The following is a 13,861-nucleotide window of genomic DNA, read 5'->3' on the forward strand; positions in this document are numbered from 1 at the left end:
TAAACAAACGGTAAACCAATTGGAACAGTACCATCTATTGTAAAATTATGTTTTCATTAGTTAACACGTTAGGCATTTACAAATAATTCGTTTCTAAAACTCTAAATGGTTAGATTTCACATATTTGACCTACAGACCCTTCAAAGTTACCTTTCACATTGGTTTCGTTCGCTGGATAATTAAGGGTCATTGATGAGCCTCACGGGGTTGGGGGTTGTTGCTCAAATGTAACACTAAGGCAGAAAACGACTGTAGGGACAAAGTTAACTGGTAATTGTGGGTTGGATCATGGAGCTATCGGTAATAGCTTCATGGTTGGATTTCATTCTTTTCTTTGCCAAACGGTAATGTTACTGCACAATGGATTTTGTTGTATACCATTGTATATTGGTAACGTGTTCCACCTTCAAGTATATTTTCGTATAACACTCTTCAAATTCCAATTTACATGCATTAGATTGCAAAAAAAAAAAAAAAAAAAACTTATTCTGTAAAGTACATGACACATATAACGTCTGTAAAAATCACATAAGTTTACATGTAACTGACATATTCTGGAAAATTTTACAGAATTATCCTGTAAATTTTCATTGGAGGGAAAAATACTACAATTTTTTGTAAACCACTTGCTGTAACATAAAACGTCTGTAAAAATCACAGAATTTTACATGTAAATATTAAAAACTGACATATTCTGGAAAATTTTACAGGATTTTCCTGTAAATTTTCTTTGGAGGGAAAAATACTACAATTTTGTGTAAACCACTTGCTGTACAGAAAACGTCTGTTAAAATAACAGACGTTTACATGTAAATATAGAAAACCGGCTTTTTCTGTAAAAATCGACAGGAATTAACTGTAAATTTACAGAAATTTTTAACAGTGTATATTAACAGAATTCATATTATCATAGTAAAAAAATATTACAAGTATGAGAAAGCATTGGCTTTGTCAATAAATGAAAGGAAACCAAGAGAGTGAATCTCAAAGAAACAAAACTGACAGCAATTTTCCGGATACCTATAAAAGAGTATCAGTATTTAAGTGAAATGTATGATACAATAATGTGAATGGTAGATGAAATTACTGCAGGGAAATGCAGAGTCTTAAGATACCTTAAATCTTATCCTCAAGTCTCATATCATTTTGTTTACAGAGTGTGAACCAGGTCAATATGGGGCTGGCTGTTTACAAGATTGTCACTGTCAGAATCAAGGCAGCTGTAACAGATTTACAGGTGAATGTGACACAGGAGGCTGCCAAGCTACATGGAGTGGGAATAACTGTCAGAGTAAGTTGGATGCTCTTATTGGAACCATAAGTTAGGTTATGTTTTTCTAAGGGTACATAATGAATACAACTATTTCAATGTATTTATGTATGAATAGAGCACGGATTACACATAATTGATTATATCAAGTGTGCTGTTGTAAAATGTCCACAGGTTACTTTATTTCTGTGTAGTTATATGCCTTCACACATTTCATTGAAGAGGGTTTAAGTGTATACCTAATCTCTTTGCATTGCTTTTACTCAGCAGTTTTAACTTGTATTCCCTCCTTCACTTCCTTATATCTTGTTCAAACAGTCTGTTTAAGCACAGACTATAGGACTGTACACCTATAGTTACTCAGTGCATTGATTAAGCTGTATACCTTTGTCACGGTTTGGTGATTAAATTGATGGAAATTGACCACAAATTGACTGCAAAGAATAGTTCATTTATAAGTGGTATTTGTCAGAAACTTATAATGGCAAATATATTTTGCACAATAGAGAGATAATCAAAGGATACTCCAACAGCCAAGGTGATTGCTTAACAAAAATATACTAGACATTGAAGGGCTTGACATAAGGCTAATAAACGGCACAGCAAAAATATGCCATTTGTAGGTTCCAATTGTGAAGGGCATCACGGCATATGGGAAGGGCATTGCGGCAAAAATGAATCTGAGGAAGGGCACTGACACCATTTCAGTGAATCGGAAGTGCCAAAAACTGTTAATGGTCACATGATCGATATACACTATACAGCGCAGCGCAAAGCAACTTTTACCTTGAAAGTCCTGTACGTACATAAAAGTAATCAATCACCCATTCCTTTCGTGGTATGTGACTGATGACATGATGCGTCACTATATATCCCAACTAATCGTTGACTTATGTCGTTTCCAAAGTTGAGGTTACAATTTATACTAACATGTTCTTGTATGAACATTCCTGCCCAGTTTATAGCTGAGTACCAGAACCTAAATCGACACAAGCAAGTCAAGTTTCACCCGGCAAAGTCAATGGGATTTTACTGTGTGATTTTCCTCGCATAAAGTTAACTCAATGGAGAAGTCCCATTGACCTAACATGTCGAAGTAAAAAGAATGTCGAAGAGAAAAGTCATTGCGAAGGAAGAATAAAGAACCATCTCAACGACATTAATGTTTGTATTGTATATTATGTCAGCTGAAACTCTTGAGAAAGTGAAAACAATCACCGAATCAAGCTCATGCATTTCAAAGGATGAATCAAACAAAGTCTCCACAAGAATTTTGGTTTACTCTATAGTGTAACTTAGTGTACTACTCGCAATGAACAGGGCACCGATGGCAAAACATAAAGGGCGAGGTGTATTTTTCAGGGGCACCCAGGCAAACAGCAAGGGCAGGACGGCGTTTTGCCGTCGATCACTTCAAGTCCTGCATTTTCTGCACCTTCAAATTGAAACTGCATCGTCAGAGCAGTTTGTATGTTGAATATTTTCAATTGTATTAATTTGTTGATATTTTGCCGAATAAATGATATCATCAAGTAAGTTGAGCTGAATCATATTTAATCACTTACAGAAGAAAATAATATTTCCACAAAGACATTGAATTGTTCAATTAATTTAACAGACATGATTAACAGCTGAGCAAATATTCCAAATGTATCACACTTCAAGGATTACTAAACATGAATATTATAATATTATAAGTAAAGGTCTTTTAGCATGATAGACCGGCAGCCCAGTGCACTTTGATCAAACGAACGAGGTACCAATATCTGAGTATTGGAACATTTGTGGAAAAACCCAGTATATCCAAAAGTGGATGTCTGCCGTGGTCGCTCTGCTGCATGTGGCCCCTGGGCCGGTTAAAGGGGGCCAAAAATGCATCTGATCAAACGAACGAGGTACCACTTGAAACCAATGTCAACTTAATGCATGAATGCCACATAGTACTGAATGGCCCATGCCAGACAAATTTTCTGCTGCAAAGGGCCCGCCAGACGCCCAAGAAGGGCCCCTAAAAAAATGCATCTGATCAAACGAACGAGGTACCACTTGAAACCAATGTCAACTTAATGCATGAATGCCACAAAGTACTGAATGGCCTATGCCAGACAAATTTTCTGCTGCAAAGGGCCCGCCAGACGCCCCCAAATATGGCCCAAATGCCCATTAGCGTAGCATTGACCCAGATTAAATATGCAAGGTACCACTCAAAACCGGTTTGGAATGTTCGGGTTGATCTTACAGACTATGGAAATCATCATGCCAGACAAATTTTCTGGTGCAAAGGGCCCGCCAGACGCCCCCAAATATGGCCCAAATGCCCATTAGCGTAGCATTGACCCAGATTAAATATGCAAGGTACCACTCAAAATCGGTTTGGAATGTTCGGGTTGATCTTACAGACTATGGAAATCATCATGTCAGACAAATTTTCTGCTACAAACGGGCTAACAGACACACTAAAAAAGGGCCCCCAAATGGGCCATGATCAATCATACCAATATTAAATGCAAAGGTACTTTCCACAGAGTAAAGAACTGCCAATGCAAGACAAATTTTCTTCTGCATAGGTCCCACCAGATAGAGAGTATAGGTGGCCCAATGCGGCCCTATATGGGCCTAATGAATTGTATATCGATGCAGACTATATGTGCCTTGTGACATGACATTTGTAACATTCCACAGAGTAAAGAAATGCCAATACAATACAAATTTTCTTCTGCAAAGTGCCCACCACATGTAAAAAAATTATGCAGTTTAAATAGTTAAGATACCACAAGAAACCAATCTATAACAATCAAGAACATCCTGAATTATTCAGATTCCTTCCCGCTACATAGGCCAATGGAATAATGAGATTAGTATACTAGTAGGTGTATCAATTACTGAACATTTCATTGAGCAAAACAAAAATGACGCGAACTCAGTCTTTGAGGGAGATCCTGACAGTTATAATGCATTCTCAAATCCATTCTTTTTCCTTTTATCCATTCTTTTTCCTTTTATCCAGTCAGTACTTTGTATCGTGAGCAGTGTTTAACTTGGCAGTTACTTTGTTTCGCTGGAAACACTGGAGCAGATTAAAATCAGTTTATGTATTGTAAATAAGAAACCCAAAATCATTTTGTATCTTAAAACACTGTGTTTACGTTAGCATTGTAAATCTACAAAGTTTAAAATCTTGAGAAAGAACGCTTAAGTGTCATCTTAAGACATACATGTAGTCGAACAAAAGAGATTGTTTTGTTTCTTAAGCTCAGACAAAGAAACAATTATCAAACAATGGTGAAAATGCTTTATAACGTGTACTTAACGATAAAGGTTTGGGTTGAAACTGTCCAATATGGTTTTTAAAAGATACATAATTGAAGCATAGAAATGTATATGTACCTTTATGCTAGGTACACTCTTTAAAGGACTTAAAATGCTAAGATTGAACAAACAAATACTGATATCACCACGTATGACTCCATTCCTTGATACAAAATATAAAATGAGTAATTGGCCTATATTACTCCATCTTGGTCTTTTAGAACTTCCATCATTACACTAATTCAATTCGAATAGCTTGTAACAAGTCCAACAAATAGATGTGGCATCCATTTTTCAGAAATATGAATGCTAGATGAGAGTTTTTGTTTTCATCTATGAAGGAATCTTTTACCTTTCAAGAGAGTCATCTTGCTAGTTTAAAATGTACTAAAATCATAATTGGCAAAGATAGTAACAAAAGATCACTATGTGATTACTCTGAACATGACACATGTTAGGTTCGAAGTATAAGAACTGAGAATTCATGTCTCTTTACAGTGATTAAACACTGGAGTGTGTGCATTGTAAAAAGACACTGCATTTGCCATTCAGACAGATCTCAAAAGAATCATTAGTAAGTTTATGAAAATTAAGTATTCCCATGAACTTGATTCTAAAAAGACAATGGAAGCTCAAATCTATGTTTCATTGTCGGAGTCATCACTCCAAGATGGTTCAGTACTTGAACCATCGGCATCAAACTCGGAAGCCACGTCTGGTCGGCTACTTTGAAAATCTTCGCTCAGTTACCCCTCTTGGAATAGATGATCTGGGAGAGCCGGTCCCTCAAACCAGTCAGGGCTGTAGCACCCATTCTTGCTCTTCCAACCGTAGTTCTGTGGATCCAAGCCAGGCAAGACTCTTCCTCAGAGTGTTAGAATTATAATGTGGGGAACTGTAATTTTTGCCCAGGCCAGCAAATCCCAAAATATTTAGAGGCTTAGGTAAAAGTGTTATCTTTATTTTGCTTAGAGCAGCGAATAGCTAAATAAGATAAAACACTGGTCTTGTGTACAGTAACTCCAATTTATGCTGGAAACAATTTAATCATGAGCTTGAAATGTCATGTTACAAGGCACATATATCCAATTCTTTAGACCCATATATAGGGACACATTGGGCCACCTATTCTTTCTATCTGGTGGGACCTATGCAGAAGAAAATTTGTCTTGCATTGGCAGTTCTTTACTCTGTGGAAAGTACCTTTGCATTTAATATTGTTTTTGTGTGGTTCCAAACCGGTTTTGAGTGGTACCTTGCATATTTAATCTGGGTCAATGCTACGCTAATGGGCATTTGGGCCATATTTGGGGGCGTCTGGCGGGCCCTTAGCAGCAGAAAATTTGTCAGGCATAGGCCATTCAGTACTTTGTGGCATTCATGCATTAAGTTGACATTGGTTTCAAGTGGTACCTCGTTCGTTTGATCAGATGCATTTTTTTAGGGGCCCTTCTTGGGCGTCTGGCGGGCCCTTTGCAGCAGAAAATTTGTCTGGCATGGGCCATTCAGTACTATGTGGCATTCATGCATTAAGTTGACATTGGTTTCAAGTGGTACCTCGTTCGTTTGATCAGATGCATTTTTGGGCCCCCTTTAACCGGTCCCAGGGGCCACATGCAGCAGAGCGACCACGGCAGACATCCACTTTTGGATATACTGGGTTTTTCCACAAATGTTCCAATACTCAGATATTGGTACCTCGTTCGTTTGATCAAAGTGCACTGGGCTGCCGGTCTATGATGGCATCACAGACCATCTACAGTACTGTAATACAGTTTGTTGAGTAAGAGAGTGTTTATTTTCTGTATATATGTAGGCAGAAAAGCTCTGTGTGTGTAGCTTGCTTGAACTTCAAACTTGGTCCTTAACTAGGTGCTATCTAGGAAGTTTTCTGCTGCTTTTGTTAATGTGATATGTTAGTGAAGTTAAAAGTGGGCAAACTGTGGTAAAATCTTATATGCAAGCTTATGATCTGTAGCACCGTATGCAGTAGTCAAGAGATAAAAGATTATGAAACATTCTGAGTATGTCACATATTGTAGCCAAAGGTTGAATGTTAAGGATATATTGAATAACTGTACTTGCATTTACTCCAGTAGGAAACTACTTAACATAACAAATATACAACTGTGAAATAAAAAAATATTTTAGTTAAAGCAGTATGAGGCCAAATCAACTTTGAAGTTAGGAGAAGAAAAGCTATAATGGTTTTGCTGTGCAATCAGTGCATACTTTTATAATGTTCAACGTTATAAGTGCAGTAATTGTGTATCATTGCACTAATGTACTGGTCTAATTTTTTTAGAGCTGTTATTGCATTTTTTTAAACTACCTAGATCTATATGGATGAACTCTTGAAAATGTTTCACACATGGGATATGGGATTTTTTTTCACTTGCTGTATCGCAACCTTTACAAATAATTTAACTTCCATTTGAAAATCAAAATGGAAAAATTGCGTACAATTTTAATAAAGTTGCAGTTTATAACAGAATTGAACATGAGGAGTTCGTAATGTAATCGGACTTAGGTTTATTAAAAAAGATAAGTGCTGCTCATTTATTTTAAGGATTCTGAATAGCCAGTTTGAAAAGCTTCTTGTTTATCTCATGATGGGCTCAGCATAAATTGGCTAATGCTAAATTGTGGTCTTGCGCCGCGACACAATAAGCTAAATTTTATGTGTCTTGAAAGATGTTTGCTGTCCTCTGGTACTCGGTTTTGTGAGATTTCAGAATTTCTTCTCAAATAAAGATATACAACACTGTGTACAAAAATGGTATGATATGGGCACATAGTCTGTAGGTTAGTAACATCCATCCATCCATCCATCCATCCATCCATCCATCCATCCATCCATCCATCCATCCATCCATCCATCCATCCATCCATCCATCCATCCATCCATCCATCCATCCATCCATCCATCCATCCATCCATCCATCCATCCATCCATCCATCCATCCATCCATCCATCCATCCATCCATCCATCCATCCATCCATCCATCCATCCATCCATCCATCCATCCATCCATCCATCCATCCATCCATCCATCCATCCATCCATCCATCCATCCATCCATCCATCCATCCATCCATCCATCCATCCATCCATCCATCCATCCATCCATCCATCCATCCATCCATCCATCCATCCATCCATCCATCCATCCATCCATCCATCCATCCATCCATCCATCCATCCATCCATCCATCCATCCATCCATCCATCCATCCATCCATCCATCCATCCATCCATCCATCCATCCATCCATCCATCCATCCATCCATCCATCCATCCATCCATCCATCCATCCATCCATCCATCCATCCATCCATCCATCCATCCATCCATCCATCCATCCATCCATCCATCCATCCATCCATCAGTCCATCAAATCCACGGTGACCCATCCATCCCATTCATCCATCATCATGGTCGTCGTCATTATTATTTATTTTATTAGTGGGGAGGGGGTGGGTGCTCGGCTGGGCAGGCAGAGGTTTAACTCTCTTAAGATTAAATCTTTTCCTCTACTGTACTTTAGCACATATTCACTTGCATCGTTGTACATTATTTCATATCCTCAGTAGAAAGGAATTATGGAGAGTTTTCAAACTTAGTACCCAATTATTCACAATGATGATATAGACAGTGTGACTTCAGAAGTCATCGATTGTTTTATAACACCGTTGTAGCAGATAAATGTCAGTCTCCAACATGTTTATGCAAATAATAGCATAAATTTGCATTACAGCGTATGTTGATGATATCATGTGATGGTGCTACAGTTGCTACGTGCAGAAAACTCATCAAAATTCACTGAAAGAAGTGTGTTTGTGTGTCAGTATTAACATTCTTGTTTTTTTTTATCACAACTAATACTTTCAGATCTTATCAGGAAACATTAACACGCATATGAAGAATCAAAAACCATGTTATGACTAATGGTATGTTGATGATATCATGTGATGGTGCTACAGTTGCTACATGCAGAAAACTCATCAAAATTCACTGAAAGAAGTGTGTTTGTGTGTCAGTATTAACATTCTTGTTTTTTATCACAATTAATACTTTCAGATCTTATCAGGAAACATTAACACGCATATTAAGAATCAATAACCATGTTATGACTAATGGTATCATCCAAATAGTCAGGTAATATAAAAAACCAAAACTGACATGCGTAAATTCTGCAGCTTGACAGTGAAATGATAGTGTTATTTTTCCATAGTTCCTGATGTTTGTCCAATGGGTTACTATGGTGACCAATGTACAGAGAAATGTCTGTGTCTTGATGGTGCTGTGTGTGATAAGCTTTCAGGAAGATGTGAAGGTACCAGCTGTGCTCCAGGTTCAATGTTGGATCCAAATGGCCAGTCCTGTCTAGGTAATATCTTAGTGCACTAGTCTATACTCATATATTCCACGAAAATTCCTCTTTAAAACCCAAAGAGAGTGCAGGATCCATTTAAATGTGTAATTTAGTGCAAAAAAATCTATAACTACCCTAATTATGTGTCTTAATAGTTAGTTATTAATCCCTTAACTGATCAGGTTTGTTAGAACTTACATATACTTCATACGATGTCCTCTAGTTCAACCGTGTACTGGTGGTGGATTAGGTATAACAGGTTGTGAGGAGTCTACACTATCTCACTAACTCAACTGAACAGGTAAGTACCATTTACATATGGGGAATGCCAGAGTACCAATCACTGATCTTCTGTTTGTAACATGCCTGCTTTAATTTTAAGCGAAGCTGTTAAAGAAGGCCCTATTCATCTCAATTGAATTACCAGAGTCCATACGGACACCTCTATTCAGTATTGTCGCCTCTCCTTTCAGAATGTCAAGATGGCTTCTTCGGTGATAACTGCTCAGAGGAGTGTCGCTGTGACTCTGATGCATGTGATAGAGTTACAGGAGAATGTGTTGGATGCTGCAAGCATCAGTGGATTGATTTACCTCCCTCCAGATGTGAAGAAGGTAATTTGTTGATAGTGTGTAGCATCTTGAAGAGCACCACTCATATGGATGAATTTCCCCATGCAGTAGTGCATTTGCTAGTATTTGATAATATTTTGCTTATATTCCACATTTTCTTGCCCTGCAGGTTGGACGATGAGTGGGCGGTAAATGAATTATACAGAATTCCAGCTGGTGAAAATTCTGTACATTTTTTTTGAAAAATTAGTAACATACGAGCTAATACCAGTTTTTACTTTGGTCAAAGAATTTTACCTCAGAAGGAAACGTCAAACATAGCATTGTTAGGTAATAATATCTCAGGTCACACCAGCCGATAGTATTGTTAGGAAATGATATCTCAGGTCACACCATCCGATAGTATTGTTAGAAAATGATATCTCAGGTCACACCATCCGATAGTATTGTAAAGAAATGATATCTCAGGTCACACCTTCCGATAGTATTGTCAGGAAATTATATTTCATGTCACACCATCAAAATAATACCACAGCTTGGCAATGAAACGGTTATGGTAGGAACAAATCATCCATTCATTTTACATGATGGATATTAATACAATGTTTTTTATATTATGTGTTTAATTATTACAGCTTTATTCTCTTTACATTACAGGAATTATTAATGTTACTGGCAATAAAACCAATCCTGGTACACAGTGGTCAGTTACATGTTGGGTTGAGGAGTTACAGCAGAACTCTTCAAAGTACACAGTTTTCCTGTCCCAGTCTATTAGTCTCAGTTCTACATCATTCCCGGTAACAAGTAACCTTACCAAAGATAGCAGTAGGGCTGGATTAGTTCAGAGAGGATCGACATTTACAACCACTGATGCTCAGGTTGGGGAAACATACTATTGTGTGATACAACACAGTACAGGATATACATGGCTAAACACAACCTTGTCTCATTATGGTAAGATAACTGTTATATGTTTTACACGGATGACCTGTTCATATTCAAGTTCAAATTCCTAAGATCAAAGTCAAGTGTGCTTTGCATTATTTAAGTACTGAACTTGCAACCCTTGCCATTTTCAAATGATACTAGCTTTGCTGTCAAATATTAAAATGCACTGAGGTGGCAAACAAATGCTCTATAAGGGCTTACCATTTAGCTAAACACTGTTGAGGTATGATTTCATAATTGTTGCTGAATTTAAGTTGCTACATTTTCAAACATATTTATTTGCTTCTTTTGCCGACTATTTGGTTAACTAAAGCAATTAGATATATCAAACAGTTTTGAAAACAATGTGATATGGGTGCCGCGTTCAGAGATTTATTATAGATCATGTTGTTGGACCCTAAAAGGGGTTTAGAAAAATTGGCTGCCTCTTACTTCTGAAGAGTACTATACGGGGACAGGGCTATTATTTTTCCGTCTTCTTAGTTATTTTACTCTGTGCAGAAAAAACATGATAACATTTTTATGTATTTTTAAAGAATCTCAAAAGTTATGATAACATTAATATAAAATATATGACATTTTATGAATTTTTGAGTGACTTGATCAAGTCTGGTGATGATGTGATCAAATTACTTTTGTTTGATACTTTTCTTCTTGATTTTTGCCTTGACAAATACAATACCCTGCAGTTAATTAATTGTCGACAGAGATAATCCGTTAGCACTAGCTCTGAGCTTACAGTACTGTATTTCAGTATGTAGGTAAGGCATTGCCTTTGTAATCATCAGTTCTACTTTAAGGCGTATCTCTGACTTTAATTTCTTGTTATTTTATATAGGTCTTCATAAATGTTAAAGAGCCAAAAAGTAAATATAAACTGAAGTTCATGCATTTACTAACCTTGCTCTTTGGAAATGTGTATCAAAAATGGTCAATAATTTAATGCCAAATTTTGAATCATCAGAGTTCTCACTGATAAATAGTAGTGTAGAACATGCTGTGTTATACTGGCTGCCAAGAAACAATGTTACTATTTAAGAGTACCTCTCCAAATATCATCATAAATATTTCACTGACAACAAGCGCGTTTTCATCCCACGGAATAAATATCAAGCTCTTTTCCATTCTCACAGAATGGGGCAACAAGTTGTTTTAGTGCAAATGTTTCATCAATGGTAGCTAGGCATAAATTAATGACACAGGAGACAAAGGTATTGCAGCATCATTTTCCCAATGTGTAGTATAAATTCAAAGCATTAATATCAGGAAATCGCTGTCTAGCCTACTATTTCATTGACCTTTTCATTGGAAACCAGAAACAAAAAGACCATTTGTTCAGACCTTAACAATTTGTGTTTTACTATTATCAAGCCTCTAAATTTCTTGCACAGTACTGTCCCTTCTGCTATGCAGTATTTATATAGCCAAATATAAAGCATGCTGCCTAACAGTATCTGAATTTCACAAAGGAAGACAAAACAGTCATACAGTGGCTTGCACAATCCACTTCTAGTGTGGTTTAATTTCTTTTGATCATTTCCATTCAGAACTTCCTATTATCAGTGAATCGCCTGGAATAGTCGATATGTCCCAGACCTTTATAACCATTAATTGGAGAGCCTGGGATGAGGGGACCGATGTAGGGGATCCACCGGTGGTTGGTTATATTGTGTACTACAGGAAGAATGCAACTGATAGCTGGAGTAATGTTACTATCATAGAATCCAGTCAACTGCTACAGTACACACATACCAATCTAGAAGAGGACACCAAATATGTCTTCAGTGTATCAGCTGTTAGGGAAGGGGATATGGGTGAGGGTCGTATGGGTCCGCCTATGACTGTCAAGACATTGTGTGAGGGTGAGTGGTCTTAGTTGATCTCATCAATATTGTTATTATTCAAATGTTTTTTTGCGTCTTAGTTTTTTGAAGTTATAAGGAGGTCACCATTATCTTAAAATGGTCACATGGTGATGAAGATGGAAGTATAATATGACATACAGTTTCGGTGACAGACAAACTAGTAACCAGGTGATGAGGTTAAAAAAGCACTGATCAACCAATACAAATAAACAGTTAGGAATCATACACAAAGACCAATAACAGGTTTAACACTGTCTTGGTAAAGATATGTAACACAGGAAATTCCCATGCTTAGACTTGTAGAGATTCGGAATATTTATAGCATTCTGGATAGTATTTAGTAATAACAAGTGAAGTTGCCACAATGTTTGTTTCTTTCTTGTAATGGCAATATGTTGAAGATAGGAAAATTCCCACATTTTTATCTTACTCTCAGAAACTCTCCTTGTTTGTCTTTACCTCTGTTTCATTCTACCCCTGTTTCATTCTGTTATTTACAGTACTAACTAATCCTACAGATGTTATGGTAACAGTAACAGACTTGAACCAACTGAATGTTACTTGGCAGGTATGCTAAAAATATGAAAATAATGTAAATGAACAAGAATATTAAAAGTGTCTACAGTATATTGATATACTACGCAATATGTTCAACAGCACAGTGAGAAACTAGGCAGGTATAACTGAGCTACTCAGTGAAGGTTACATAGTACAAGAGAAGGGAGTAGCTGGATTTAAAGATGTAACCCTTTTGTGATGTAAGATACTTGATACCTACCCTTCCCTCCCCTGCCCTGCCCTGCCCTACCCTGCCCTGCTCTGTCCTGCCCTTTCCTTCCCTTTCCCTTCGCTTCCCTTCTCTTCGCTTTTGGTTCCAGCTTCCCCATCCTTTCCTTACCTAACCTTCCCATCACATCTCATCCCCTTTCTTGTAGTTTCTTCTAGCCTTGTTTAGTTTGCTCTCTTATTGACTCATCTAGCCTATACATTGATGCATTATAAAGTAGTTGTAAGTACTAAATTATTCATAGATGATGCTGTGTATTGTATACTTAATATAGCAACAATATTGAAAGTTTCCATCTTTGATCAATAGGTTGATGAAAATGGTATCACTTGCAGTACTGGGATAACTAGGTATACTATCTACTACAAGGTGGATGGTAGTAGTGATGATCCAAAGAGAGTAGCAACAGTCTCTGGAATTACAATGTACACTATTATCGAAGGACTTGAGCCTGGAGAGAATTACACATTCATGGTTTCCTTTACAACAGATCAGGAAAGCCCCCTCAGTGAAGCATCTATGGCAGTAACATTTCCAATGTCATCTACTCCAAAACCCCGAGAAGGTAAATTTTATTACTTTCTACTTCCCTTCCTTAATTTACAAAGAGAAGTACAATAGGATACCCATATAACTTTCTGGCAGTAACCTCAGATGAGATGGGCTGAGAGTATTGTCACTACATTTTCGTATGTTAGGAAATTGAAAGGAGTATTAAGTGGTAATATTC

General features: G+C 37.2%; 1 protein-coding gene across 2 annotated transcripts in view; it reads left to right on the forward strand.

Moving 5' to 3' along the window:
- LOC139959682 (uncharacterized) overlaps positions 1-13,861 on the forward strand; it is a 64,000-nt gene that overhangs the window by 33,199 nt on the left and 16,940 nt on the right. For both annotated transcript variants that reach the window (XM_071957479.1, XM_071957478.1), the window contains exons 7-13: positions 1,157-1,291; positions 8,816-8,971; positions 9,430-9,570; positions 10,186-10,485; positions 12,027-12,341; positions 12,845-12,912; positions 13,441-13,696. In XM_071957479.1, the coding sequence (XP_071813580.1) occupies positions 1,157-1,291; positions 8,816-8,971; positions 9,430-9,570; positions 10,186-10,485; positions 12,027-12,341; positions 12,845-12,912; positions 13,441-13,696 (1,371 nt within the window). The remainder of the gene's footprint in view (positions 1-1,156; positions 1,292-8,815; positions 8,972-9,429; positions 9,571-10,185; positions 10,486-12,026; positions 12,342-12,844; positions 12,913-13,440; positions 13,697-13,861) is intronic.

Source organism: Apostichopus japonicus, chromosome 19, assembly GCF_037975245.1.
Source record: "Apostichopus japonicus isolate 1M-3 chromosome 19, ASM3797524v1, whole genome shotgun sequence".
NCBI lineage: Eukaryota > Metazoa > Echinodermata > Holothuroidea > Aspidochirotida > Stichopodidae > Apostichopus > Apostichopus japonicus.